Source organism: Rhagoletis pomonella, unplaced genomic scaffold (genome assembly GCF_013731165.1).
Source record: "Rhagoletis pomonella isolate Grant_MI unplaced genomic scaffold, Rhpom_1.0 Rhpom_scaffold_00006, whole genome shotgun sequence".
NCBI classification, from domain to species: domain Eukaryota; kingdom Metazoa; phylum Arthropoda; class Insecta; order Diptera; family Tephritidae; genus Rhagoletis; species Rhagoletis pomonella.
The window spans coordinates 78,093,795-78,120,663 of record NW_023458560.1 but is presented as its reverse complement, the minus strand read 5'-3'; the positions used below and the strand labels follow the sequence as shown (position 1 = coordinate 78,120,663).

Here is a 26,869-nt window from a genome sequence, read left to right as displayed (position 1 = left end):
TAAATGCGAAAACTTGGTGCATGCTGAGAAATATCAAACAAGAAAACTCCGTGATGGACGCCGTGAGATGGAGTAGCGCTGTGTGGCAAAGAAATGCGGCCAATTCGACGGGCCTTAAAAATCCAAATTGGCTTTTTTTTTGTTTTATAACTAGAAATGTCCGTAGACAGATGAATATGGCAAGGTGTCTAAAGACCCTCTCAGTTGCCAGGTTATCCTGAAGAGTGCTGTAGCGAGCGTTGATCCAGTCTTGAATCCCGTAGCAGAAAAAAAACTCCCACGATTATAAGAGTGGTGGCTCACAAAATTAAAAGAAAACTTACAAATCTATTACACAAGTATCAAGTATCTAATGTTAATTAACAACTTTTTGGCTATGCCTAAAAATGCAGTCTTATGAATTGACAAGGCGTTTGCGCTGTATGTATAAATACATCTGTTTGTCTTAAGACATTTGTACTGTCACTTACAAATTCACCACAACCCAATTCAGGGAAGCTTTTTATATTGTTGCATATTAATACTTTTACGATCAATGTATATATTTAATATAAAATATATACTTTTTCTAATTTATTCCAGTAAGCGTTATTAATTACAATTATACATACATATGTATATAAAAGTATACGAAAGTGTGAAATGATTAACACAAACAAATACTTTGGGATGAAAGAGGTATAAAAAATCTACAGATAAATAACTTACATGCCTAAATATCCATATATTAGAAAATATACCTATTACATGAATATTGTTTTAATTGAACAATCTTTATTATTATTATTGTTATTATTATTATTTTTTTTTTTAAAGAACCCTATCTAACTTCGTCTCACATAGAAAGTGTGTCAGCTCTTTAAAGCAATTTAAATTGGACAATTTGAAAAATTCCTTAAGATTATTTGCATATTTAAAAAATTTATAAGTGGTTCTAGCGGCCGAAAACCTTGAGCATTCAAAAATTAAGTGATCGCTATTTTCCTTCACCTGGCAGGAGGAGCACAATTCCCCAATCCCCCTTTTAAACTTGCTTAAATATTCTTTACCATATGTGTGACCTGTCATTAAACGATTTATCAATTTGATATCATAAACACTTAAATCGCATTTTTTATCCCTAAACCACGGTGGCTTTTTAATGTCATCAATGTTGTCCGCAAAAATCTCCCCTTCGTAGTACTTAGTACTGTGAACTCATTTTCCCATTCCGACCAAATTTGCTTACGGATCTGGCATAAAACTTCCCCCAATGTTAATTTCACCCTAAGAATCGACCCATTTCCAACCGCAGCCTTAGCATAACAATCAGCTTTTTCATTTAGACCTATGCCTACATGACTTGGCACCCACATAACCCTAGCACATTCACAAGCTGAATTTGCAATCCTGTTGTTAATTGCCGCCACAATGAAATTTGATGTCCTACTCTTTTCTAGTAGTCTAATAGAAGCCAAACTGTCAGTGATAATAGCCCATTTTCTTACGTTGTTGGCGGTCAGAAAAAGAACTGCTTGCCAGATTGCAATCAGCTCTCCATACGTAGAAGAGAAAGTATCATTAATTTTGAATAAATTTGCAGAATTCCTTTGCGGGTCATAAAAAGCCATACCAGTTACTCTTTCAGTCACAGACGCATCAGTTGCAATTAGGTAGAAATCCTCATTCTTTAAATCATTGAACCTAGCCAAAACCATACTCTTTAACTGGTCGTTATTGTAGTTTCTCTTAGAACCACACAACGACGACCCTACTACCTCAAAATACTTATGTTTTATAAACTTTGTATTATAGTCTATTTTGTCAAACAATGATCTGTACTTATTGTACATAAAGCTATAGCTACATTTACCTAAACCACCCACTGACAATGCCGCTCTAATGTTTTCATTGTTCAACCATTGTTTGCCTAATTCTTTCGCCGCCAGCCATTCTGCCCTCCTCAAAGGGGGAAGCTCGCCCGCCAGCGCATATCTAACATGGATTGGTGAACTCGGTGGAAGACCAAGACACCGTCTGAGGGAATCATTGAGGATACCTTGCATTTTTTTGTTAAACCCAACAGGAGCATCAGCATAGGTTGTATTTGCATATTCAGCTTTGCTTCTCACATACGACTTGTAAAAATTAATTGCCACTTTTGGCTCCAAACCCCCTTTAATTGTAGTTAACTTCTTAACCAGATTAATACTTGACAACGCAGTGTTCTTGACATTTGAAACATGTTCCTTGATGGAACCGTTTGCACTTATTACTCTACCAAGCCACTTCAACCATCTAACCTGTATGATATCCTTGCCACTATGCCTAAGATTAAGCACATTGTTTGCAAAAGAGTTCAAGCACATAAATTTAGTTTTATTTACATTAATCCGCAAGTTCAGCCCCCTGAGCACCTCATCAAAGTCCCTCAGACTACTTTCCAATCCATGAACGGCCTCTCCCATACGATCCCCACTGTAAAGGAGAGCAAAATCGTCAGCAAATTAAAAAATTCTTAAGCTATCATTTTCCAAGCAATGAAGTCCCGCAGAAATTGGCTTTTGTGATCCGCATCCGCGGTATCAACAAAGTTGCACAAAAAGTGCGTAGTTTTACAGTTCTGTCTTCGCCACATTAAAACGGTGTGTTCATCAAATTGAGCAAGGCAACCATTAATATGCTACCCCTACGGGTAGATTTTGGTTAAACGACAAAAATCGACCGTGTAAAGGCAGCTTAAATAACGTTCAAATTAATCATCCCCTTTGAGATGGAAAATACCAATAACCATTTCATAATTTCGAAAATTATTCCATTTATATTTGTTCTTGCATTTTCCACACCACTTGTGAGGTATGCTTTTACGCGCGTTACCGATTTTTTTTTAATGTGCTCGGTTGCCCAGGAGGCCTATTTCCACCTTTACAACTTAACTTAAACAGAATTAAAACTAAAGCATGCAATATATAAAGAAAATTAAAAGTAAACTTAAAACATGCACATTAAATTCATTTTTCATTATAAAATAAAATTAAATATCACAATTCAGTTTACAAAATGTGGTCTGTTTGTACCCACAGTAAGTTCCCATGAAGCCTAGCCTAAATTCAGAATTGAAAAAAAAACGAGCAAATGGGGTCGGAAACTATTAGCCCTAAAAGCATAATGTGGAAAATGCAATAATAAAAATAACAGTGCATAAATTGGAAAAAATGGTTTTTGTTTTGCTTTATAATTTTTGGGAATATTGGTTCAGATGGAATTTTTTTATTTGTTTGGTTTTTCAGCTCGTTAATGATGCACCCAGGGTTGCATTTACTGACTATGAAAATATTTCGTGAAGCGTTCAAAATTAGCTCGGAGCAACTAAAAGTTGGTTAAGCTTAAATGAAATAGTTTTTTATTAAATATTTATTCCTGGTATTTAGTAAAAAACATCAATACTAATGTATGAAAAACAAAACATCAATGCTAATGTATGAAATGAAGTAAATAAAAATCTACGAATACATTCCTTGAATATTTTGTCATAGAGCCATTATTAAATTTAGACATAACTTTGTCAGGCGTTGGTACTGACGTATATATAATTAATGCGTTGGAGAGAGATAAATATACAAGTTCAACGCGCTAATTTAGGTATCCTTGTATGTATATACCTGTTACTCGTCTGGCATATACTCCAACTGCGAAAATAATGACAATTATAATTTATGTAGATCCCTGGATAAAAGATTGTCACAAGTTACTTTCGGTAACTCACGATTGAAGTTTGGAATGCAATTTCTCAGAAACACGACTACAGATTTTCTCCAAAGTGTCGGAGAATGCTATGTACTAGTTCATGAAATTCTTAAATTATCTTATTTTTTTAGTTTAGTGTCAACCATTTATGAGTTTAATAAAATTTTGTCGTATACGACATTTGTCAAAAAATTTGCAGTCAGTTTTAGTGATATACGCCAAAATGTGATAGCAATTTTTATAAATTAACCATACTTTTTACTAATCAGCCTAATCGTGAGTTTCGCCCGAACAAAATTTCGCCAACAATTTTTTCATCCACCTGTAGTGAACACACGCAAACGAAAAGTGACCCGGTTCTAGAAAATTAAACTCATGATAAAGCTGAATATGTCGGAAACTAAAGAAGAACAGATAACTCTATTTGAAAGATCTTGATTAGTTTAGTACGACAGCAATACTAACGCAATTTGTACCAAATAACCGAAAAAATTTTAGTCAATTAGTCGGAAACTAAATAAGATATCCAAAAACCACAAATTGTCAAAATGACGCTTCCGGTAATTTTCCATCTAGGCGACGATATTTGAATAGGTTTGTATGGTTACCAATAGTCAGTACTAATTTGTACTGGAACCTGCAAACTTTTGCTGGAAAACTGTATGATAACCCAAAAAATTTGCAAGAGAGCACTGAATCGAGAGCGTAACAACACGAGAGAGCCGCAAATTCTTGCTAGTGAAATTTTTACTAGCAGAAATTAGCTAGCAGAAGAAGAAGAAGAATAAATGTCAAAAGAATATATAAAAAGGGGTGTTACTAGCTCAGTTGATTTTGTGTATGTGTTTCGCCGCACGGCTTCTGATATCAAATTGAAAAATTTTGTTTGAATTTCTACACACACTTACAGATTTTGACAGTTTATGCCGCCAAAGCAAAAACAAAATACATGTAAATTTTTGTTTTTGTACTCCTGCTATCACCTTATATTGATTCGCCTTGGCACAAACAAAAGTAAAATGAGTGGAAATTATAATATTAATGATGTACTGGACAGTGTAAGTGTTTGTGTGTAAAGCAAAGAGTTTAAAACTGATTTATAAATAGTAAAATGTTTACAGCAGATTGTCAAAGCAGTGCAACAACTGTTCTCTTGCAAGTTTTTGCTAGTTTTGTGTTCAATAACCTCTTCTGCTAGTTTTCTCTTCTTCTCAATTTTACGCTCTATTTTGCTTTTACGTTCTCGCTGCAATGTTTTACTGGAGAAGTTATTATACAAACCTAATGTTACTCGCATATTTTCGAGCCTGTATGTAAATTTTCGGGAAAAAGGTTTAAAAGTATATTCATCTGCTGAAAAGATATTTTCGCAGATTCACAATTTATTTAAAATAAATCTATCAGCCCTATCTCCAATTCCATGTGAATAAATCTCTACAGTGCTTAAATAATTTTCACCACATTAAATAGCTGCACAACACCCTAATTGCCGAAAAAGCGTTGCTTGCAACACTAGTCCTTTATGGGGACCAAACTTGGTGAAAAAAAAATAGCTAAGTTTGTTTACTGGATATACTGAGGTTCATGTGATGTAGCTTTATTCGAATTGTAATACGCATTTAATTTCATCCTCCGATTCAAATGGATCGATCTTTATAAATTTTAATTGGATATTATTCAATATTATCAAAATTAATTTTTACATATTTCGTCTGTTTTCCCTTAATTTGATAAAATACTTTTTCCTAGTTACGACTTAGTTGTAGCTGCAGCCGAAACTAAATTTTAAGTTGGTACTTAGCCAGAAAAGTCGAAACTAAGGCGACTATGAATAGCTTTAGTTGTGACTAAGAATAGTTTCGACTTAGTTGAGTACTAAATATGACTATGAATATGCGCCTATAATTTTATTTTTGCTTATGTTTTTGTTGTTGTTTCTTTTAATTGTTTTTGAATGTATTTAATTAAAAGGAAAAAAATAAGGCATAAATGGAGTTGGGTTCCAAATCTCAAATTAAAAAAAAATATTGGAATGATTGAGCTGAGTATAACGGTATACTTCTTTTTTTGGGCAAACAACAACAACAAGAATTATTAAAGGTTAAAGTTCAAAATGAGCAATTTTTGAAATCAAGATTTCTCAAAAACGAATGAATGGTTTTGAAAATTTCTCATTTAATAGCAAATTTGATTCCCTTTAATTTGCTATACGTACTTTATATATATGTTGTATAGTTCTTACAAAAATTGAAGTAATGTAAAATATTTATAAAAAAAGCTTACAAACCCTAAGTGCGGCCGACGCCGCCTACGCAGAAAGGTGTTCTCTGCAAAAGGTGTTCAGTGCCTTTTCTTCGCAACACAGAAAGAGAATTCTACGTTGTGAGGGTTATAATCCCTAAGTGCAACATATATATAAAGTACGTATACCAAATTAAAGGGAACTAAATTTCCTATTAAATGAGATCAAAACTTTCAAGATCCATCTATCCGTTTTTAAGAAATCTTGATTTCAAAAATTGCTTATTTTGAACTTTAACCTTTGATAATTTTCGTTGTTGTTGTTTGCCCAAAAAAAGAAGTATACCGTTATACTCAGCTCAGTCATCTGTATCGATTCCAATATTATTATTTTTTTTTGAGATTTGGAGCCCAACTGCGTTTGTTCCAAAAATAATAATAATTAGGTAAAAAATAGATAATTAAACAAAAAAATAATATAAAAATTAAAATAAAAAAATAGATATTTAAAAAAATTAATAAATAAATAAAAAAATTATAATTAAAATAGTACAAAACATATATTATATTAATATAAATTTAATTTAAATATATTAAAATTGCAAATAAGAATAAGAATTTTACAGTTGTTATATAAATTGGTCAATGTTATTTTTATTTAAAAGTATTGTTTTACTTTATTGAAAATGTTATTTTAGTTTATATAGAAGTTTTATTGTTGTTGTTATTTTTGTTTTTATTTATTTATTTATTTCTTCTCCTGTGGCGTTTCTTCGATTTCTGTTTATGGTGAACATGGTATTTTAAGGATAAATGAATTCTCCTTGCCATTCTGGACTTTCAAGTTCTCAAAGCTACAAAAAAAAAAATAATACAAATAAATAGTAGGCATTTAGTGACGAATGTGTTTTTCCACTGCATTTCGAAATTTTCCATTTTATCACCGCTTAAGGTGTTCTTACACGATATGTTTTTGCATGTGTACATGCCACTTTTTACATATGGAAATGCCAACATATCGTGTAAAGGCAAATAAGATTTGTTTCTGTACAAAGCATATGTCCGTACATACGAAATAGAAATGTTCCAATTTTCATCTGACACACAGATAGAATTATCTAAGTTTAGTTTATTTCGTTTTCAAAGATCGTATTTTTAAATAGTTAAATAAAGACTGTGAATTTGACAGACATACGCAATTATATATGTATTGAAAAAGTCACATTTACAGATGCAAAAACATATCGTGTAAGAACACCTTTAACAGGCTAACCTAATGTTCACGCACGCCGCCAATTTACTGTCAAAAATTTCTCATGCACATACAACTTGTATGCAACCAACCGAAATTGAACGGCGCGCGTATGAAGCTAACTCAATTTCCAATTTTTGTTCGGCGTGACATTTTGATTTGACATTTCGCTCAATGAAATCAAATGCAAACGCACGCAAGCCATTTTCGGGTGACGCAAAACAAAAAATTCTACGGCGTGCGTAAACGCAAGCCGCGAATATTAGGTTAGCCCATGATTCAATAATACAAGGTTACTGCCATCCCTAAATTGGCGCGTCAAGCGCCAAACAACTGTCAAAAATCCTCATGCCCATACAATTTGTATGAAGCATCCCACAATAACGCGGCGCTAACGCCGAGCAAATGGAATTTTAATTTTTGACAGGGCGTTACGTGTTGAAGTTGGATGCGGAAGACGGAAAGAAAGAGAAAGGACAAAAAAGTGAAAGAGGAAACGAGAATAAAAACGAGAGGATCTGAGAAATCGTCAAAAATTACGACGCGTTGATTTGGGGATAGCGCGCGCTGACACTCGTCGACAATGGATAACGCAACGCTTAGCGCTCCAATTTAGGGACGGCAGTTAGATAATTATTGACAGCTGCGGTTTGACACTCCCTTACAAAAGGTTGCATTTACGAAGGACGGAGAAAGGGGAATAATGAAATCTCTTGTTGCGAAAATGGTAGTAGAAAAGTACGCAAAGTAGGCAATTAGTAGTCAAATTCCTTTTGTAAATTCTAATGTATTTGCAGGAAATCTGTAATTTTAAACGAAATGTTGAACGTAATATTGATATATCTACGTGAATTACGCAATTTATGTGCTATTTAGCTGTATAAAAACTGCAAAATGACTCAAAATTAAGATAAGACTACTATGAGATTGATGTAACAAACAGTTTATGTTTTCATCAGTTAAATATGCTTCATATGCATACACAAATAAACATATTGCACAAAAGCTTATACTTCTATTTCACACCAAAGGTACACTGTTTCCATGTAAATTTGCAAAGAAGCAACACAGTGCCACTGCTAAGGGAGCGGTGCGAGAGAGACAACTGTCAGTTTATCGAACCTTGTATTATTGAATCATGAGGTTAGCCTGTAAGTTTTGGGTTTTCTTTTCTAGCGTGGCCGCCAGAGAGAGAATACACCATCTCGAATTACTGATCGGTATAGTTATTGGGCTCCCGCGCACGTTGTAGAAACTAATTGGCTTACTTGCCCATTTTCCATTTGTTTTCGCGCCATTTGTATTAGGAATGTAACTTTTCTAAATATTAATCGAAATAGAATAACATGAAGGCAGTGAAAATAGCCTGAGATCATCAAAGTCAACACTTGTACAATGAAATTACAGATTTTTAATTTTATTATATTGCCAAATACAACTAAAACTTTCGGGAGCAAAAAAAGTGCTATATAATTCTGAACAGAGCTAGGAGCCAAGAAACATTGAAGAGGTAATCAGTACATGATTCAATAATGGGCCGTATGAATAAAAATAAGCAATTGCTTTTTCTTAAAATTTCAGATCTTTTACTCAATTTATTCAAACAAAATTCAAGTAAAAGTATGAAATTTTAAGAAAAAGCAATTGCTTAGTTTTTATTCATACGGCCCAATATAAGGTTTGCTCAAAAAACAGTTTTCTCGCTCCCTCTTGACAAAATCGGCTCCCTTAGCAAGGCACTGTGTGTGGGTTCATGTGTCTGTGCAAAGCTTTTGTAAGCGAGCTAAGGGAGTGTCAAAACTCTAATGTCACTAATGAGCAAACCTTTAATTATTGAATCATGGTATCAGTAGAGCAGCTGATTTGATTTTTTTTTTCAAATTATTGGGTTTCAAAAATGTCAAATAATTTTAATTATTAAAAAAAAGTTCTAAATTGATAAAATCTATTTACATACTTGTGAAACCATTGGCCACATAAAACAAGCGATTGACTAGCAGCTTTCGGAACGTTCGCCTAACTCGGCAGCGCAATCGCTCATTACTGGGTCTTGCAAAGGATAGATCAATGCTTCGAGAAACAAAAAACTTTACTAGGAAAGAAAATTGCAACAATTTTTATTTTTCCCAACTTAATTTTTTATTTTTTTTTGCATCTCACATGGCACGCTTTAATCTAGAAGAAAAAGCCAGAACAGTTAAAGCGCAGTTAGTCAACGACGTAGTTCAGATCTTGTGTAGTTGGATCATGGGACTGGACTATACAAACCTTTTATTAAGAACGCAAAAAAAAGCAAATATTTTGCCCGATAGGTGGCGCAGCAGTGGAGATATTTAGAAAATCCGTATTTAGGGTCCGATTTGTTTCATATTTCGAACATATATGTACTACTTAAATGGAAAGAAATACCTACACAAAAAATTTAGCTGTTAGATGGTACGGGGATCGATTGTTCTTTTTTGACTTACCACCACGGCACATTATAATGCTTTGCTTACCACTTATAAAAGCTTAAAGACACTTTTTCAAATTACAGTAAAACCCGCTTAAGTACCTCGCGAAAAATTTCAGCTTTTTGAGGTACTTAGGCGGGTTGGGTACTTAAAAGAACCCGCTTAAGTATCTCAATGCGGGTACTTAAGCGAACATAATTACTGATGTAGTTACATCTTCTTGTTAACTTACATAAATACATGAATAACAACATTGAATGAAGTATACATAGCTTAAAATCAAAATCGTAGCATTATTTAAATACATAAACAAGTAAAGAAAAACTTCATAAAAAAAAAAATTTTAAGTGCAATGGTAAGTAATTTTTACAAGAATTAAATTGTTTAAAATGTCAGAGTTGGACATATCATTTTGTACCAAATTCAAAATGATATTGTTTGCCGCCTATGTTTATTTATTAATTTTTAAGATTTTTCAATCAATTAAAATATGCTTCATTCCCTAACAAATACAATATATAAACCTATGCTCAAAATTTTTTAGAACACTTGAAAAAAATTCATCATAATTTCAAACTTTTTTCTAAGAAGAGTTTTTTGAGTATACGGTTTTATAGCCCATTCAATTTTAGTTTTAAGTGGCTAAAAGTTACATTTGATTTTTTAGAATTTCTTTTACCGAAGGTGCGTAGCGCTGCTACTAAATTTAAAAATACATAAATATTTTAAGAATTTCAAAAGAGCACTCAAAAGGGGAAAATTATAAGTAAAATTGTAAATGGGGCACGAAAGATCGAGGTACTTAGGCGGGTTGCAAGAATGATAGAATACAAGATTGCGCCAATGAGAGAGGATTTTTGAGCGTAATTTTTGCGTGACGTAATCTTGGTGCAATTGCGAGAGTGAAATGCCAAAACGCATATAAAAATATGTAAACAATGTAGAAAAATGTGTTAATTTTAATATTACATGACCCATTTTTGCAGGAATCAATAAATATACAAAGATTGATTAATTAGGAACACGTAGCAATAATTTTGGATGTATATCCCTTTAGGTAAGTACTACGATTTTTAGCACATGAAAAAATTGATGTATTTGAAATTTCATGTAGACCAAAAGTAAGGTGTGCAGCAAAGTGAATTTTTGGACTCACCATTGTAAAAAGCCATGCAGAGTGCATATTTATACTTGTGGACGGTAGCCAACAACCATAAACTCCGCAGCTATTGACTCCACAGCTTTTATTTGACGACTTTTGTACCACTTCCGAGAGGATGCATGAGTGTGGCTTCTTTGGAAACAAATATTCTATGTAAGTAAAACATAATTTAAGCTGAACTTTTGTATAATAATATGTATATTAATTTTGGCACTGTTTTTTTATTAGGTACGTAACAGCGCGGTAAGATGCAGCTTGAATTAGCGCCTGGCGACCTTATCCACTGGTGCATTACCTCATACTACCACTAAAAAGAATCAGGTACTAACAAAAATAAGTAGGTAGTGAAGTACTGCCCATGTATCTACTTTAGAAACTGATTTTGTATTTATGCCATTGCCAGCAAACTAAACTAAACAGCAACTGTCTACATTCACCATGGAAATATACCTACTACAATTCACCAAGGAAAGGCCAACAGAGTTCCATGTAGAAGCTCATAGCTCACACACATAGCACAAAGCTCGATTTGGTGTTTAATACATCTCCTCGCTGGCAGAGGCGAGCGGGTTTCACTGTTTTCAAATATGTTCATAACGTGTTTTAATGTATCTATATACTTATGTATGCATGTACATATCGAGCCCTAACCGCCAAAATAACGTACGCGACATTTTTTTTCAAAATTTTCTTTTTGATGCAGAAATGCATCTAAATGCTCTAGGAATATTTCTGCATCAAAAAGAAAATTTTGAAAAAAGTGTCGCTTACGTTATTTTGGCGGTTAGGGCTCGATATTATGCTTTTACCTACATACATACATATATGAACAAAAAACAATTTGTAAATGTTGTTAGTTATATTTATGTATGTCAATAAATAAAATTAAGTCTATTCATTTTATAATAATATATACGTTACTACATTACATTAATTTAAACAATTAACTAAAACTATTTTAATCTATGTATGTACATATATGTATTATTTCCACTTAGGTCTGATCGTTGAATGGACAATGTTTTACGAACGGCATATCGATGCAGTAACATCCCCTTGCGCTATATATGTAAGTAAATAGAAATATTGCAAAATTAATACGTGCAGAGTTCTAAAATGCTATATTTTTCCTTTGGACATCATAAAAACTACTCACTTATCTGGAGCATCGTTGCCAATATGATATTCGCTTATCTGCGAAATAACACCGAACGGATTCTTTCCGCTCACTGGTAAACGCTTAGGTCCCCGCAACTCCACACAACCGTTTGGACAGGAAACGCCTAAGAACTTTTTATGCTTAAACATTGCACTGGCAAGATAGCAAATACTTAGGAAATGTGAGCAACGGGAACGCCCTACGAAAAATTTATATTAGTTTCCTTTAAACGCATGTCTGGAAAATTCGACTTCATGAAGCTCCCTCACTTATTGGGTTTCCTTTACAAAATGGCTGAAATTTGCCACCATTAATGCAATAGTCTAGATGTCCGACATTATCTTCCTGTCCCAAGAAACCTGCATTGGTATGCAGCACCTGTATAACGCTCGCATCATCGATCGATAAGCGAAAGATATGACCTTTCTTGCGTTCGATAAGTGGACGCGCCGGATCGAGGCCTAGAAAGCAATTAAAAATAGCCGGAAAATTTTATAGGAAGCGACATAAATACAAACAACACAGTCTTGATAAACAAATGTTCCGTTTACCGATTATCCGATGCTGCTTTATCGATAAATGATTTGACATCATGCCACAGATATGCGCACCCAGTGAATGACCAATGCAGGTGATTTTTTCACGCACTGCTCCATGATGCGTAAGGAAGGAGTAAACCTGAAAGGGAAACAGGTAAATATGAACATAAACTTACATAAATTTGTAATTATTTATTAACGGAATAGCAAAAGAGGTATTACTAGCATAAAGGCTAGGCTAGGCTAGGCCAACGAATGGAAAGAAAGGTTTTACCTTACTATGTTACTATCAGTTTTAAAATACGTATACTTATTTGCGTATTTTAAAACTGATATATATATATATCTACAAGTATATAAATATGTACCTACATACATATTTACTTATAAAACACTGTTATCTTGTTCAATAAGTCATACAGTACGTCCTCGGTAAAATCAACCGATAAAAATTCGGGCAGTTGCGTTGATTGAGATTGTTGCAATAACCGAATCACAAAATAGTTCAGTCTAAAATGAGAATTTTACGTGAAAAAAAGGCACAAAAGTAAAATAGTATACCAAACTGAGCAAGACTCTGTCTGTCTGGCAAACGACCGCCCTAAAATATTGATGAGGAAGTTAACCTCGAGTTTAAAATTGTTTTGTTTTTTTATTGCACTTGTTTTGGTTGCTTAATATAAATAAATAAATACAAAAAAAAATTATAATAATGAAATTGCTTAGATAACTGAAGCACTACATAGTCTGTGAGAAGTCGACTAAAAAATGATTGCATATTTGTATCAGCTGCACTAAACCATACATGCAGGTAATCCTAAAAATTTTTAACAAACAAACTTACACATATTGTATGTACATAATAGCCATTAAATGCGTGTTTACAGTCAATTTGTTATGAGCATGGACGAATACTATACAATGCACAGAAAAATAAACAACAAAACAAATCTTACCGGTGCACAGTGGCCAATTTTCCGAAAAACCTGGCCGAAAGATTTACATATTGTTACGATTTTCCTTTGATCCTCGACGATTTACCAAATCCTACCGCTCAAAATACATTAGAAATAATTTTATTGTACATAACTTTACAATAATTTTAAGGCAATTGATATCTGTACTCGTAGCTATCTGTTTTACAACTGTATTTGTAGCTTGCTGATTCGCAACTGAACTTTCTGTGCGCTGTAGCAACGCCTTTATATACCTGCGTTCGCACTCATGGCAACTCTAGAAGATTCTTATCGAAACTAATCGACATTCCATTTGACGTTTTTCGACGTCAAAGCTCCTGCATCTTTCATGGTGCATTCGGTCATTCTCTGTTTGTTCGCTTTGGCCTGTCATTCGTGTTTTGCAGTATTCGTCACACTACCATCCACCTAAGTCCGATCGTCCCCATCAGCCACGCTTGCTGTTCCAAACGCTGTAAGCCTTTCCAAGTGGGCCATCTTCATCTTGCTTCTCGGCCTTCCAACGGAATGGATTCGAAACATCCGTCATTCAGCCGTTTGACAACCCCATGTGAACCTTTTCAGTTACACTGTGGTTTAAAGGTGCAGCCTTCCTTTCGCTGCGGCTTATAAAGAAAACCACATCGTTTCCATGAAACCCTCTGGGCTCGATTGGAGTGCGCCATCTTGGAGTGCGCCATCTCACATGGCTCCTCTCTAGCGTTTTCTTCATTCCCAGGTTCTCTCCATCTCGAACGTCGTTGAGAACGTCCCAAATTTTTGCATCGGTCATCTTCGCTTTCTCATATCCAATCCAAACCAACCAGATATCAGCTTTAAATTATGCCATTGTATCCAGTACATCTTTGTGATTGGGCTTTCCGCTAACACTTCCTCCCTGGTTGGATGCTTTCGCAGCTGCAACGTTCGCATTACAACTGCTTAGTCTGGGTCCTAACGCTGACACTTCCCTAGTCGTTCCGCAACTCACTCTTCCGTCGATGTCAAGTTCATTGACTGGGCATGTATTGTACATATATCCTCAACCTGGTCCAACGGCTTTACTGCTTGCCTATGCTTCATTTACAGATCACAACCTTTTCCTGGCTGTCTTCATAGCCTACGCCATATCCGGCTCCTGGCGTATCACCATTGGCACGTGGTTCAGTGGCTCTCTTCCTGTCGGAAGCACTACCTGTTTAACACCTAACTGGTTTGCCATTAACACTCCCTTGTGGTGACTTCTTCTTTTTCTCTGGGTTGGCGGAACAGGCACGCTTTTCCTGTACCGCTGAACAGCTTCCATCTCCTGTAGAAACAACTCCACCTCTTCCTCTAAGATTCACTTTCTGTAGTAGTACGGGTTATCGGAACCAACCCTGAGAGGCACTTCCCTGTCGTAACGTTTAGTATATTCAAGGCTTTTAGTCGCGAAAATCGAATGAAAACTCTGCCAGAAAACTTCAAAATGCATCTTGTGGTGAGTTAAAAACTCGAAGGGAGAAAATAGTCAAAGAAGCAAAGTACAAAATTTTCATATGCTAGTAAAACTAGTTATGGGGTTTTCTCTTTTTACTCGTATAGTTAACATTTCTAAAATAAATGTATTTTTTAAATTACTTTTCAGTTTTTTAGTGCCTTATTTTGCCTTTCTTTCGATTCCTAGTGTCTTTTCCTGCCTATTTCGTTATTTTATTTTGCCTTTTTTTATAAGTTTTTAGGTCCTAAAATCGGTACCCTGCAAATCAACATACATATGTAAATTAGGGTGGTTCAACGTTTTGTTTCCAGCCACTACTAGAAATGAAGAATATCGAAAATAAGGAGACTCGTATTTTTTGTTTTGAAAACGGTTAGTATTTAACCGAAGCCTTTAAGTTTTGCATATATGTATGTACTTTACAGATGAAGGCAAAATTTTTTGGTAAAATTGCTATAACTGGAATCGTTAAAAAACAAATAATTTTTGATCGATTAATAATATTTCTTTGTATCTTCAAAACACGCACGTTATAAAAAAAAGGTAGTCAAATTTTAAAGCTAAATATGCATCATTTGTTTTTTCGAAATACCGGTCTCCTCATTTTCGATATTCTTCCGCAGCATTTTTGGACCACACTAATGCCAACAGATATGTAATTTTACGCGTACCTGTGCGGTGCATTGAGCAGTCAGGCGTGTATTGATCAAAGCATGCAAATAGCAGGGGTAACGGGTTAATGGTCGCCAATCGACGGTGATGACATTGAAATCACGTGACAAATAAGCTGGAAATAAACAAAAATTAGGAATATATGAATGAATATTAAAAAGGGTTTAAAGTACATACATACATACATATGTATGCCATTCATTCTGTTCTGATTTTATCTATATTTTGCCCTTAACTCACCATCTCTCAAAAATTGTAAATGCATATCGACAGCGGTGCCATTGAAGCCGTGCACGATGAATGCCGTTTCGCGATGGCGACTGAAGCCACCCTTGAATAGAGACAGCGGATTGTGTATGTTCAGTGCAACACCGTGACGTGATGACTTCCTGTAAAGTAAAGGCGAAAACCAAAGCAAAGAAAAAGCCGATAAAATAATAATAATCGAAAGTAGTTAAATCAAATGGTCGCAGTCACTAGGCTTGATATGTATATATATATATGTGTGTGTGTGTATGTATGTATACATATTGATATGTACCTGCAAACATATTTATATAAATTTTTAAAAACAAATAAATAAATGTGAGAGCTCAATACTCCATTAGGAAGCCACTGAAAGGTAAATAATTCGCTCGCAGCCGGCATGTTGCACGGCGTAGTGCAGTAATGGGCGTCCACGTCGGATAATCGAAGCAAAACAAATTCGCGGTTACGTACGCATGTGTATGTATGTACGTGTGCATGTCTAATGCAAATATGCACCCAGTGGGAAAATGAAAAACAACCGCTTCCACATTTGAAAATGCATTTTTTTCCACTAGGCGATGTCATAAGAAAAGTATCGAGGGATGTATGTGATTTAGTAAGCATTTTTTGGCACTTTTTGGATACATTAGAATGCTGATTACATATTTTTACATATTAATCAGTAATATAACCTAAAACTCATAAGATATGCATTACATAATTTTTCACGCATGTAATGCATTACTACTGTTCCCACTGGGCATGTTTGTTTGTTTGTATGTATGTATGTATGTACTATATGAAATTGAATTAAATTTGAATTGCAGGTGGTGTGTGAAATCTGCGCTAATAACGGTGAGCATGCAGCCATCAGCAACAATTCAACTTGCCGTAACTAAACTGGTAGATGAGTGCAACAGCAGCAACAACAACAACAACATCGTATATATGAGTGCACTCTTGTAAAACAAATTCATGAACAACTAAGCGAGCGAGCAAGAAACACACTGAAAACTGCCGATTAGCAAAGCAGAAATATTCATACAAATAAAGCATTAATGGTAACTGTAAATATTACAGCAATGACATTGACTTTCGCATTGAGTATTACAAATGTACGATTTGTTACGTACACCGGTTTGGTTAAGCATCAATGCTTTACAACAAGTGCCAGTTACTGCCGAAATTCGGTCGCTTTTCTGCTTTTTAAGAGTCTCGAAGATTTTTTCCTCGGTTTAGTTGTTATCGTCTTCGTATTCACCTTGGTGTTTCCTTAAGCCACTGAAAGACTCAATCAGGTTGCTTGTTAACACACATTTTCCGGGAAATTCTGAAAAAGTCCGCTTACAAGAAGGTATGCTGGAGCTCAGCATATCTTCGTCTTCTTTACCAGACCTATTCGCTTTGCTTCTCTATCCAATTTTGAGAAGGCAGAACAGACGTAACCCTTGTTTTTACCGATAATATCGATGTCGTCGGCATACGTCAGAATATAGCAGAGTCAATTTTCACAAAGCCTTCAATCATGAGCCTTGAAGTCCTTCTCGCTATACAAAAGCCCGCGGCCAGACCATATCATCCCTATCATGTTGCAAACTGTAGATGATGCTATCATGCCATTACTTTTGTCAAATTTCAAAGGATGCATAGCCGAGTGAAAGTGGTTTTCATCTCAAAACCTGGTGGACGAGAGTACGTCTACGCCAACGTTTGTTTGGCTAATTAGCTTAACTTCCCTTGTTTTCAAAACTTTCGAGAGGGTTCTGGACGCGGACGTCCGGGGATTTTCCACGGCGATGGCATATCTGAGGCATGAAGTCATTGGAACGGCACTACTCAAGTTCAACCAGGGGGGAGTAAAAGTAGTGACCTACACTGACAATGTAGTGATTTTTGTAACCGGGTTATTCTCATTTGTGGTGAGTAACATCATGGATGGAACTTTAGCAGCGCTATGCTGATGAGCCGAGAGTTCACATCGTGACGAGAGCTCTATGATAAGTCCCCACAACATACTCAACTTTATCAATCACGCCGCGGCGCGTCTGTTGGTTTTGACATATTCATTCGAGGTATATGATATCAAAGTGGCACTTAGCTTCCACTTGGGCGTAATAGTCCTTGCGCCACCATTCTAACCTAACCTAGCCAACCGTAAGTGCGTTTGGCACACATATTGACAAGTTTTGACCATTTATTTTATTATCATTTAATTATAGTATATTATATTATATTTTTTTATAAAAATATATTTTTTATTCTTTAACAAAAATCGTATAAAGCCAAGTTTTAAACTTTTGTGCAATATTTAAAACAAATCAACAAACTTTCGAAGTTTTTAATTGTATTTCTTACATAAAGTGCAATTTTGAAGTGGGTAGGACTTACATCTGATTTTTGGTATTTGTTTTTTTGAAGATGTCAATCATTTTCTTCCATACGAAATATGTTCGACGATGTTTTTATATCGGGAAAATGTGGAACACCTTCAACAAAAAAATTGCTAAAATAAATAAAATAAAAAGGCAAAACTTTTTGATATGAGATAGGCATTATAGTTATGATAAGTACTATAGTATATATGGCTGCTTAAAAATTAGTTCCGCAAGATGCAAAACATGCATACGCTAAAAAATGCATAGTACACGCACCTAATTATGCACATACATACATATGAACATAAATAATAACAAGATTAAGCACTCGCTACTTTATGGTAAGCAATTTTACCACCAACTCAAAAATTACTGGTGTTAGGACGATAAAATCGCAGCCATTTATACCTACTTGCAATTATGACTTCATTACTCATAATAACTAATAAAAAATATCCATTAAAAAGTTGAAAAAAAAAATTGACTAGCGACACTAGACAATTCACCCTCTTCCGACACCAAATTGACAATGCAGTTGTTATACCGTTACGGCGCTATGCGTTCGCGATTTTATAGCCTGAATTTTGGCGCGCACTGGCACGCGACTACATAACCTATAATTATGAATGAAAATGAAATTGAAATTGGAAGAGCGAATGGTTGGACGTAAATACTCAAAAGGCATGCTGTATATATATATTTATGTGTTGTAATTGAAATTAATAACGGTGGCGCCAATATATGTATATAAATACGAGTAAGTGATTAGATAACAGTAACATTCCGCTTAGCCAAAGGCAACAAAATAAAAGTAAGAGTTCAAAAATAAAAAATAAAAACAAATAATACACACTTTCCTGCGAGTTCGCGCTGAATTGTTCAAAAACAAAAAAAAAAAGAAGCTTGAACCGATTTTCAATGTCTGAATATGCGTATAGTTATGTACGTATGTATGTATGTTTACAGATATGACACACTTATTTAAAATTATAACAAATCTATTAATTAGCCATTTCAACGTGATTTTGTTTCTCATTTTAGTGACGCCCAGAAAGTTGAGAGTTCAAATGCCTTTTACTTTTTAATTCACTTCATCTAAACGTGAAGTGTTAATGAGTTCGTATTAAATAGAAGAGAAAAAGAAGAAGATTTTTTGTAAGCAGCGCAGTCCAGTTGCGTGATTGCAATTTTCAGCTAATTTTCAAATTGGAGAGCTAATAAAGCCATTCGTTAATGCAAAAAAAGCTCACCGGTTAATTATCTGTACTTTCACTTGAGCCCCCTTTCTTGGTGTAAACACTTATATAACTTATGGAATGTATGTTAAAAAATGCTTATGTAACCCCTCTCATAATGCACCATGCGGTTTTTATATGTAAGGCTAGAATGGTGTCGAAAAAACTTTTACGTCCAAATAGCAACTAAGTGTCATTTGAATACCATATACCTCGACTGAATATGTTAGAACCAACAGCTGTGGTTATTAAAGTTGAGTATTTCGTAGAGACTTATATCAGATAGTTCTCGTAACGTTGTGAACTCATATGCTTCTAATATAGAATTTCAGGGGGTGGAATCCGATCCTCGATCGTGACCAATGTGAAATTCTCTCTGGCTGCCTCGCCTGCAGCTTCGTTTCCGGGAATGCTGCGATGACCAGGAACCCAAACCAAATCTAAATCAAGCTGACTACTTACTGAGTTTAAAAGAATCCTTCACTCGAGCATATTGTAAAATACGCCAAGGCCTTAATGGCCGCCTGACTATCTGAGAAAATTGCTACGCGCTGCATTTGCAATTTTTTTTAATTAAGCTGTACCCAAAGGTTGTGTGATAGAATTCCCCTATGGCCGTCAACCTATCTGCGAATTTATCTGCACGGTTTTCCGCGAAAAGGTCAATAGGCGGTAAACTGAGGATTTTCTTTAGAGCAACCATTGAGTCAGGCTAAGTGACTGGCCCCAAGTGACTCCCAGCATTCTTTTGAAGGCACTCTTTCCTCAAAGAGTTTTTATGAGAAGCGCTTTTTTCATGGTAGAAGGTTTGCGATTGCCTGCCGAAGAGCGACCGCTATTAGAAAAAAATTACGTTTTTGTTTTTTATTTATTTGTTATGTTGGGTTGAGTCGCGATTGACCCCAGGACCTGCGGAGTGGTAGCGCGCGCAGCTAACCACGACTCCACAGCGGCCGCCAACTGAGATTGGTGTCTATTAAAACGTTCAGGTACTTCGCCTTGGAGCCTGAATTGAACTCCTTTCGTTTTCTGTTATAAATAGGATCACTTCTCGTTTGCTCGAATTGAGACTTACCACCACAAACTCATCTGCATATGCCAATACATTCACTCCTCTTTTTTGGGTTCTAGTCGTTCAGTGCCTCCACCCAAGCTGTGCAAATAAAACTCCTCCTTGGGGAGCGCTTCTAATTGGGTAACGAGTATATATAACGGTTCAGTTTAATAGCATCCGTTTAGTCCAACTGCACGTGGCGTACATAGTATCCAACTCCACAAGAGTTTGCGACATTGCTTCGATCCTTGCAATGTTAAAAGTTAAAAGATTCCTCTATGGCGAGGAAGTAAGAAGGTGTGTACATTAATACCAACAATTTGTATATTGGAAGGAACTACAAATCCCAATATGATCGCATCCCCAAATGTGTAACATTAATCGGATGATCAACGTCCGCTTCCCACCTGCATTTGTCATTGACAGCCGCAATAATATTGCACACAAGTTGCATGTGAACTGGATTACAGCAATGCGACAGTTTTGGTATAAATATTTAACATAGAAAAAGTTTAAACACCTATGCGGCAAACTAACACACGCCGACGCACACGCGCAGTGCAGTCATTCGCCGCTCCAATTACGCGCACTCGGTCACTCGATTAAATACAAGCAGTTGCTCGCACTTGAAATGCTGTAACCGGCTTACCAAAGTGAATCAGTTACAACCGGCCAGATGAGGCAGTCACAGCCCCATACAGGAATTATGTGGTGGGATGTTGAGTATTTCATTTGTCGGCCAATTCTATCTATCGATGCTGCCACCGAAATTGTTCTTTGCCACTTGGAGCTGCGAGTGTGGCTGGTGATCAGCCACTAACTGAATGTAGCTAATTTTAAAATACTATACGATATTACAGTGGTGTGTGTTCAAGTATTTATTATTTGCGTTAAGCGTTTAATTCAAGCTCGCTACCGTTGTCAACACCAGGGAAACCGGTCGTTCAGCTGGCCTTTTCATTTTGGCCTAGCGTAGGCCAATCCTTTCCAAATGCTACATCGCTTTTATTTTTAAGTTTTGCTTGGCTTTGTTTTTGCTTTTATGCTTGCCAATGCAAGTTTGTCGCGCTTCTCACATGACACACTGACACTGTTTGCGTATAAAAATAAATTATTCCATAAACACGTTGCGATTTGTGTTAAATGAAAAACTTTTACTGACTCACATGCATGCATGGCATGGCATCTCCTTTATTTGGTGGTTAAATATAGTATTTATATATATATATATATATAAATGGGTATATTAATTAAATAAGTAATTAAATTTAAACTTTGAATAAATCGATTACCCTTGCAGAGCTGAAAGAGCCAAAGGTACTCTCTATTTTTCTGGCTTCTTTAAAGAATCCTTTACTGTTTCAGATGCATTGGAACCACGTTCCGATCATGCAACGGAAGGTCGCTCTGAAGGAACTGAAAAACTGTTTTATATAAAAGTCTTAAGCACTGAAATAAAATACGGGAGATGAAAAGGAGATCATGCGCTTATGCCGAACTCGCATTACATCAAAAATTGGATATGAAAAGCTATTAGACAGGTGGCTACCGACGTGGCTATCAGTCGATTAAAAAAGCAAAAGAATTGACATTTGTATGAGACGCTTGCCAGACAGGCTTAATGAGAACTAAGTCAGCCGCAGGTTGGAACCTCTTTTGCTCTAGTGGAAATGTACGAGTGGCAGACCCGCCTAAGTTCGAAGAATAAAAAAATTTCAAATTCCTTTAGTGCATAGCGCCATCGAAGAGTGCAACCGGCATCAAGCGATAGAAAACCAAAATATATACATACAGCTCTAGCAAATTCTTCACTTAGAATCGGGTCTCAAATCTAATCGCTCCACAAAGGGGCGAATCGAGAATATAGGACGACAAAAAATGTTTACTCCGTTTGTATTTGACATATTTCAATGGAAGTTGGCGGACGACTTTTTAAAAAAAATTATTGACTGTATCCAGGGTATTAAATTTTCAAAATTCAAAATGGCGAATCCATTATGGCGGACGACTTTTTCCAAATAATTGTGGATTGTAATGCAGAATGACTAACAACTCTCGGAGTCACTGATTACGAATTTAATATTTGATTTCCAAAATTCTTTTCTATTCTATTCTATAATTTCCAAAATGACCTATTTAGTCACAATAGGGAGGCAAAAATATCTCAGCTAGACGGCCAAACACTTAAACTTAATTTTGCTCTCTAGATTACGAAAACATTTTCAGAAAATCCGTATCGCGTCAAAATTTTAAGATATTTAGTGTGAATATTTTATGAAAATATTCAAACTTTAACAAGGAAAAAATTTAAAAAAAAAATTTTGTAAAACGAAGAAAATATAAAATATATGTAAATAAAAGAATGGTGAATAGGCAAATGAAAATGACAAATAATTTTTTGGATGATAAATGTATGAGCAGGAAAGACGACAATATATTGTGCGGCATGACGTATGAGAAACATTTTCCGCCATTTTGAGTTTTGCAAATATAATATAAATTTCGTAGTCAGGTACCTTAAAAACACCGGGATTCCAACTTTCATAATAATATATAGTTTTTTTTTAATTCGTCCGCCATATTAATCTGCCATTTTGAATTTCGAAAACTTAATATGATATTCGTAATCAGTGACCTCGAATATCTCTATGTACGAAGTTTCATTGAAATCAGTCAAATTGTCCCAGTATGCGACATAAGAAAAAGGTGCTCTATTTAATGAAGGGGGAAACGGGGGACGAGTTCTTGATATTTTTACATATGTAGGCAATTTGTTGGATCTTCGAACTATTGAAGAGAGGTCTCTGTACTCTTTGGAACTTTTTTTATAACTCTAGTTAATATAAAAATTTAAAAATTTTTTAAATAAAAAATGACGCTTCACAATCCATTTTGCTATTTAATAATAAGAATAAAGATCAAGCGAAATTATTTTATCACCGCTTCAAACAAAAAAAATTTTTAATTCCACGCACGATAGAAAACCCAACTTTGGGCTTCCGCTAAAGCTACTACGTTGCGTTAAATGTCAAAATTTGTATGTGACGTTGTGAACTGGTTTATAGAAAGTATTATAAATGTATTTACGGTAAGATTTAAAGAATTTTGTTTTTCAATTTTCGTCGTCGAAATTAGTCACTTTGTCCTTATGTGCGTTCGAGAGGTAAGCGTTTTGCTGCAGTAGGACCTAAGGAAGCAGGTTAAGGTATCGGAGAAACCTTGCGCTTTTAAGCTCTCTTAGGTACATCGTGGACTATCTTGTTAATCATTAGAATTCTCGCTCACTTTCGATAAGCCTAATGCTGTACTCTATTATACAGATGGCTCTAAACTTCCAAGTAAGACGGAAGAGCAGATCTTACCTGAACTATGACCATAGAAGTATTTTCACATCCTCGACCACTGTATCGTATAGTCTATTACTCGAAAGTGTTAGGCATCCATGAGCTGTCGTTCACGAAATCTCTAGGATTATCTGGACTTCATAGGGTAGAAAACGCACATCGTTGCTCTTAAGTTCAAATAGAAAAATCATCCACTCTCTTATGAGGGTTCTTAAGGGTCACTGCATAATCGATTTATCCACCGTAAGTAGAAAGGTGCATACCCCAGGCCATTATTACACCGTGCAACAAAAACAAAAAATTTCGAAACACACGAAGCATTCTTATTGCCAAATATAATAAAACTGCGTTTTTAGTTGTTCTCTCTGATGTCAGAATTTTTGAAAAGGACTTTTTAGTTTCAAAGATATGATTAATTCTAAAAATTATTTAAAAAATTTATTCCAATGTAGAAAAACAGTATGGGTACCAAATGAATGAAAGAGAAAGTTCTGTAGAATTAAAAACCTTAAACATGTTTTGGTTCACAAGGATTACTAGGTGTTGAGAATGATCTTTTAATTAGTTTTATTTTTTAAGCGAATAAAGTTAGAACGACGAAATTCGAGGATGTGATCGAGCGCGTTATAGTCCTTAGCATATACTTTATTCGAAAATAATTATTGTAAAATTTCAATAAAATACAATGAAAAAATGTTAAAAGGACATTTTCAATACCTAATCGACGCAAAATTTAATCGGCCTTAATTCTACAGAATTTTCTCTTTAATTTGATAGTCATACTGTTGTTTTAAACTACACTTAAGCTTTTTAATAATTTTTTGAAATAATTATATTTTTCAAATTTCAAAGTCTTAAAAACAAAAATCCTGACGTCAGAGAAAAAATAAAAAAAATAGTTTTACTATATTTTTCCCATGGTTTCGCGAATATATAAAAATTTTTTGTGCAAAATTTACAGTTGCACGGTGTTATCATATTTAGTTACAAAAATATGAAAAGAGAAAGAAATTAACAACACCTTTTATGTCACTTCCCGGATTCGGGTATACGGATATTACGCACAGTGGCGGGTATACCATTAATAATGAGCTCATCAGGAAGGTGATTAGTAATTTTTAGACACCCGGAAAAAGGAAGACCACTGCTGGAAGTTCAAAGCCATGAAGGGTAAAGTCTTTTTGAATCATATCAAAGTATTGGATTCTTCTTATTGGTGGCTTCTTATGCCTCAGCAAAAAGAGGTCTCGTATTCTTTTGTATTTTATTTAATGTACTTGGATTTACTTACACTGAGTAAATTGTGTTGAGAAGACTTGGCTAATATATGTACATATTTACACTTGAACTCATAATTTCCAAATACAAAATATTGAGGCATATTTTTATTTTTATTTTTTTAAATCAATAAACACTTTTAACACTTACGGCGCAAATAATCGGTACATTATATATGGACTCGGGCAAACATTTTTATTATGCAGAAAACAACGCAAAACATTCAAATCCAGGACGCCACTGTTAACGAAACTCTTCACATCCATTTGATTGAAAAGAATAGCAGGCGCTTCTGCAAGGGCAAGTAAATCAATAACCAGTTAGTTGTTTGAAAATTTAAAATGCATTTTAATTTCGCACGCTACCTTTGCGTACAAGACAGAAGAACAGCAGGGCGAGCAGTGATAATTTCATTGCTTAATTTGTTTTCCTACTGCTTATGGCAAAATTTCACTTAATTGAAAAATATTTTCGATTTGCTTTCTTATGCATTGAGATATTTTCTTAAATTTTTTTTAACATCACACATGATTTTACATTTTGCATTTCGCATTCCGCACTCTCACTTTGCATTTATATTTTAGCTCCGTATGGGATGCTTTGGGCAGCATTGAATTTTAATCCTTCTTGGCAACATTCCAACTTTCATTGCACCGATCGCTGCTGACACATCGCTCACTTTTCACTGCGGTACTGCACGTGCAACGTCCGCTTACTTAGTCGTCCGTAGAGCGCTCAGCTGGCTTGCGTTACGTTTAAAAGCGCGCCACCGAATGAATGGCCGCGAATTCAATTGTATCGCACTGCTGCAACAATGTGCAACATGCGGCGGCGCAACAACATTCGTTGTTCCCATTCATTACTATCACTTGCTCATTGGAAAGCGCTGTTTTTTTTGCGTGGCTACACTGTTGCTTGGCGGTGTGTCGCTTGGTGTGTGTGTTGCTCGCTAATTGGCTCAAGCGCGTGCCAGGTTGTGAGTGGAGGACGATGCGCTTGAGAGTAGGAAGCAGGTTTCATATAAGATGTGTTGTTGTTCCTTTTGTGGGTGACACTTTTTTCGGCGAAGGAAATAATTGCAATTGGCAAATCTGTCTGAACTTCTTGTTGGAGAGAATATACTAAATTTTGAATTACGATCCTGTTTTACATACTTACTGTATTTCTGTATTGGTCTAAGAAAAATTTATTTAAATGTAATTTTTGTTCGCAATATGTATGCATCTGGCGCTGCTATGAGCCTTCGGTAGCTAACTTTCTGGAACGCACCGCCAGGCAGACTAGACTAGTCGATTAGTCCAAATGCAATACTATCTAAAAAACAGGGATGCAAATTTTATTATAGTTAAAGGGTAATCTGCGAAAACTATTGAAACATAATTTTTTCGCTAGAACAACGTGCGTCTTCTAAGCTTACACTCTGAGCGACTGCGACAAATACCTTAACATGGTGTAGAATCTGAGGTATAGTACACACAATATCAGATAACGAGACGACAAATAAGTTATGCTCTTGAAGTGCACATCTGTTTCACCATAGGGGATTAGCCATACCTATGTTAAATCTCCGTGGGATCAAGAAAATTCGCAGACGATTTCTCTCTATGGTTCTCAAATCACATAACTACGTAATGTACTGAGTTATATTAACAGCTGAGGCAGCGCGACGAATGATACTAGAGTGCAATGTTTTG

The 26,869-nt window shown here is 35.3% G+C and overlaps 1 protein-coding gene across 1 annotated transcript; it reads right to left on the bottom strand.

The window, feature by feature from the left end:
• Positions 1-11,736: 11,736 nt before the first annotated feature.
• On the bottom strand, positions 11,737-25,920 carry LOC118741373 (lipase member H-A). The gene is made up of 8 exons (XM_036473325.1): positions 25,541-25,920; positions 25,326-25,467; positions 15,881-16,029; positions 15,640-15,755; positions 12,545-12,671; positions 12,263-12,454; positions 11,991-12,192; positions 11,737-11,895 (listed from the first exon to the last, which is right to left on the bottom strand). Exons 1-8 carry the CDS (start codon positions 25,587-25,589, stop codon positions 11,829-11,831), a joined length of 1,044 nt encoding a protein of 347 aa, XP_036329218.1. The 5' UTR covers positions 25,590-25,920; the 3' UTR covers positions 11,737-11,828.
• Positions 25,921-26,869: the final 949 nt, after the last annotated feature.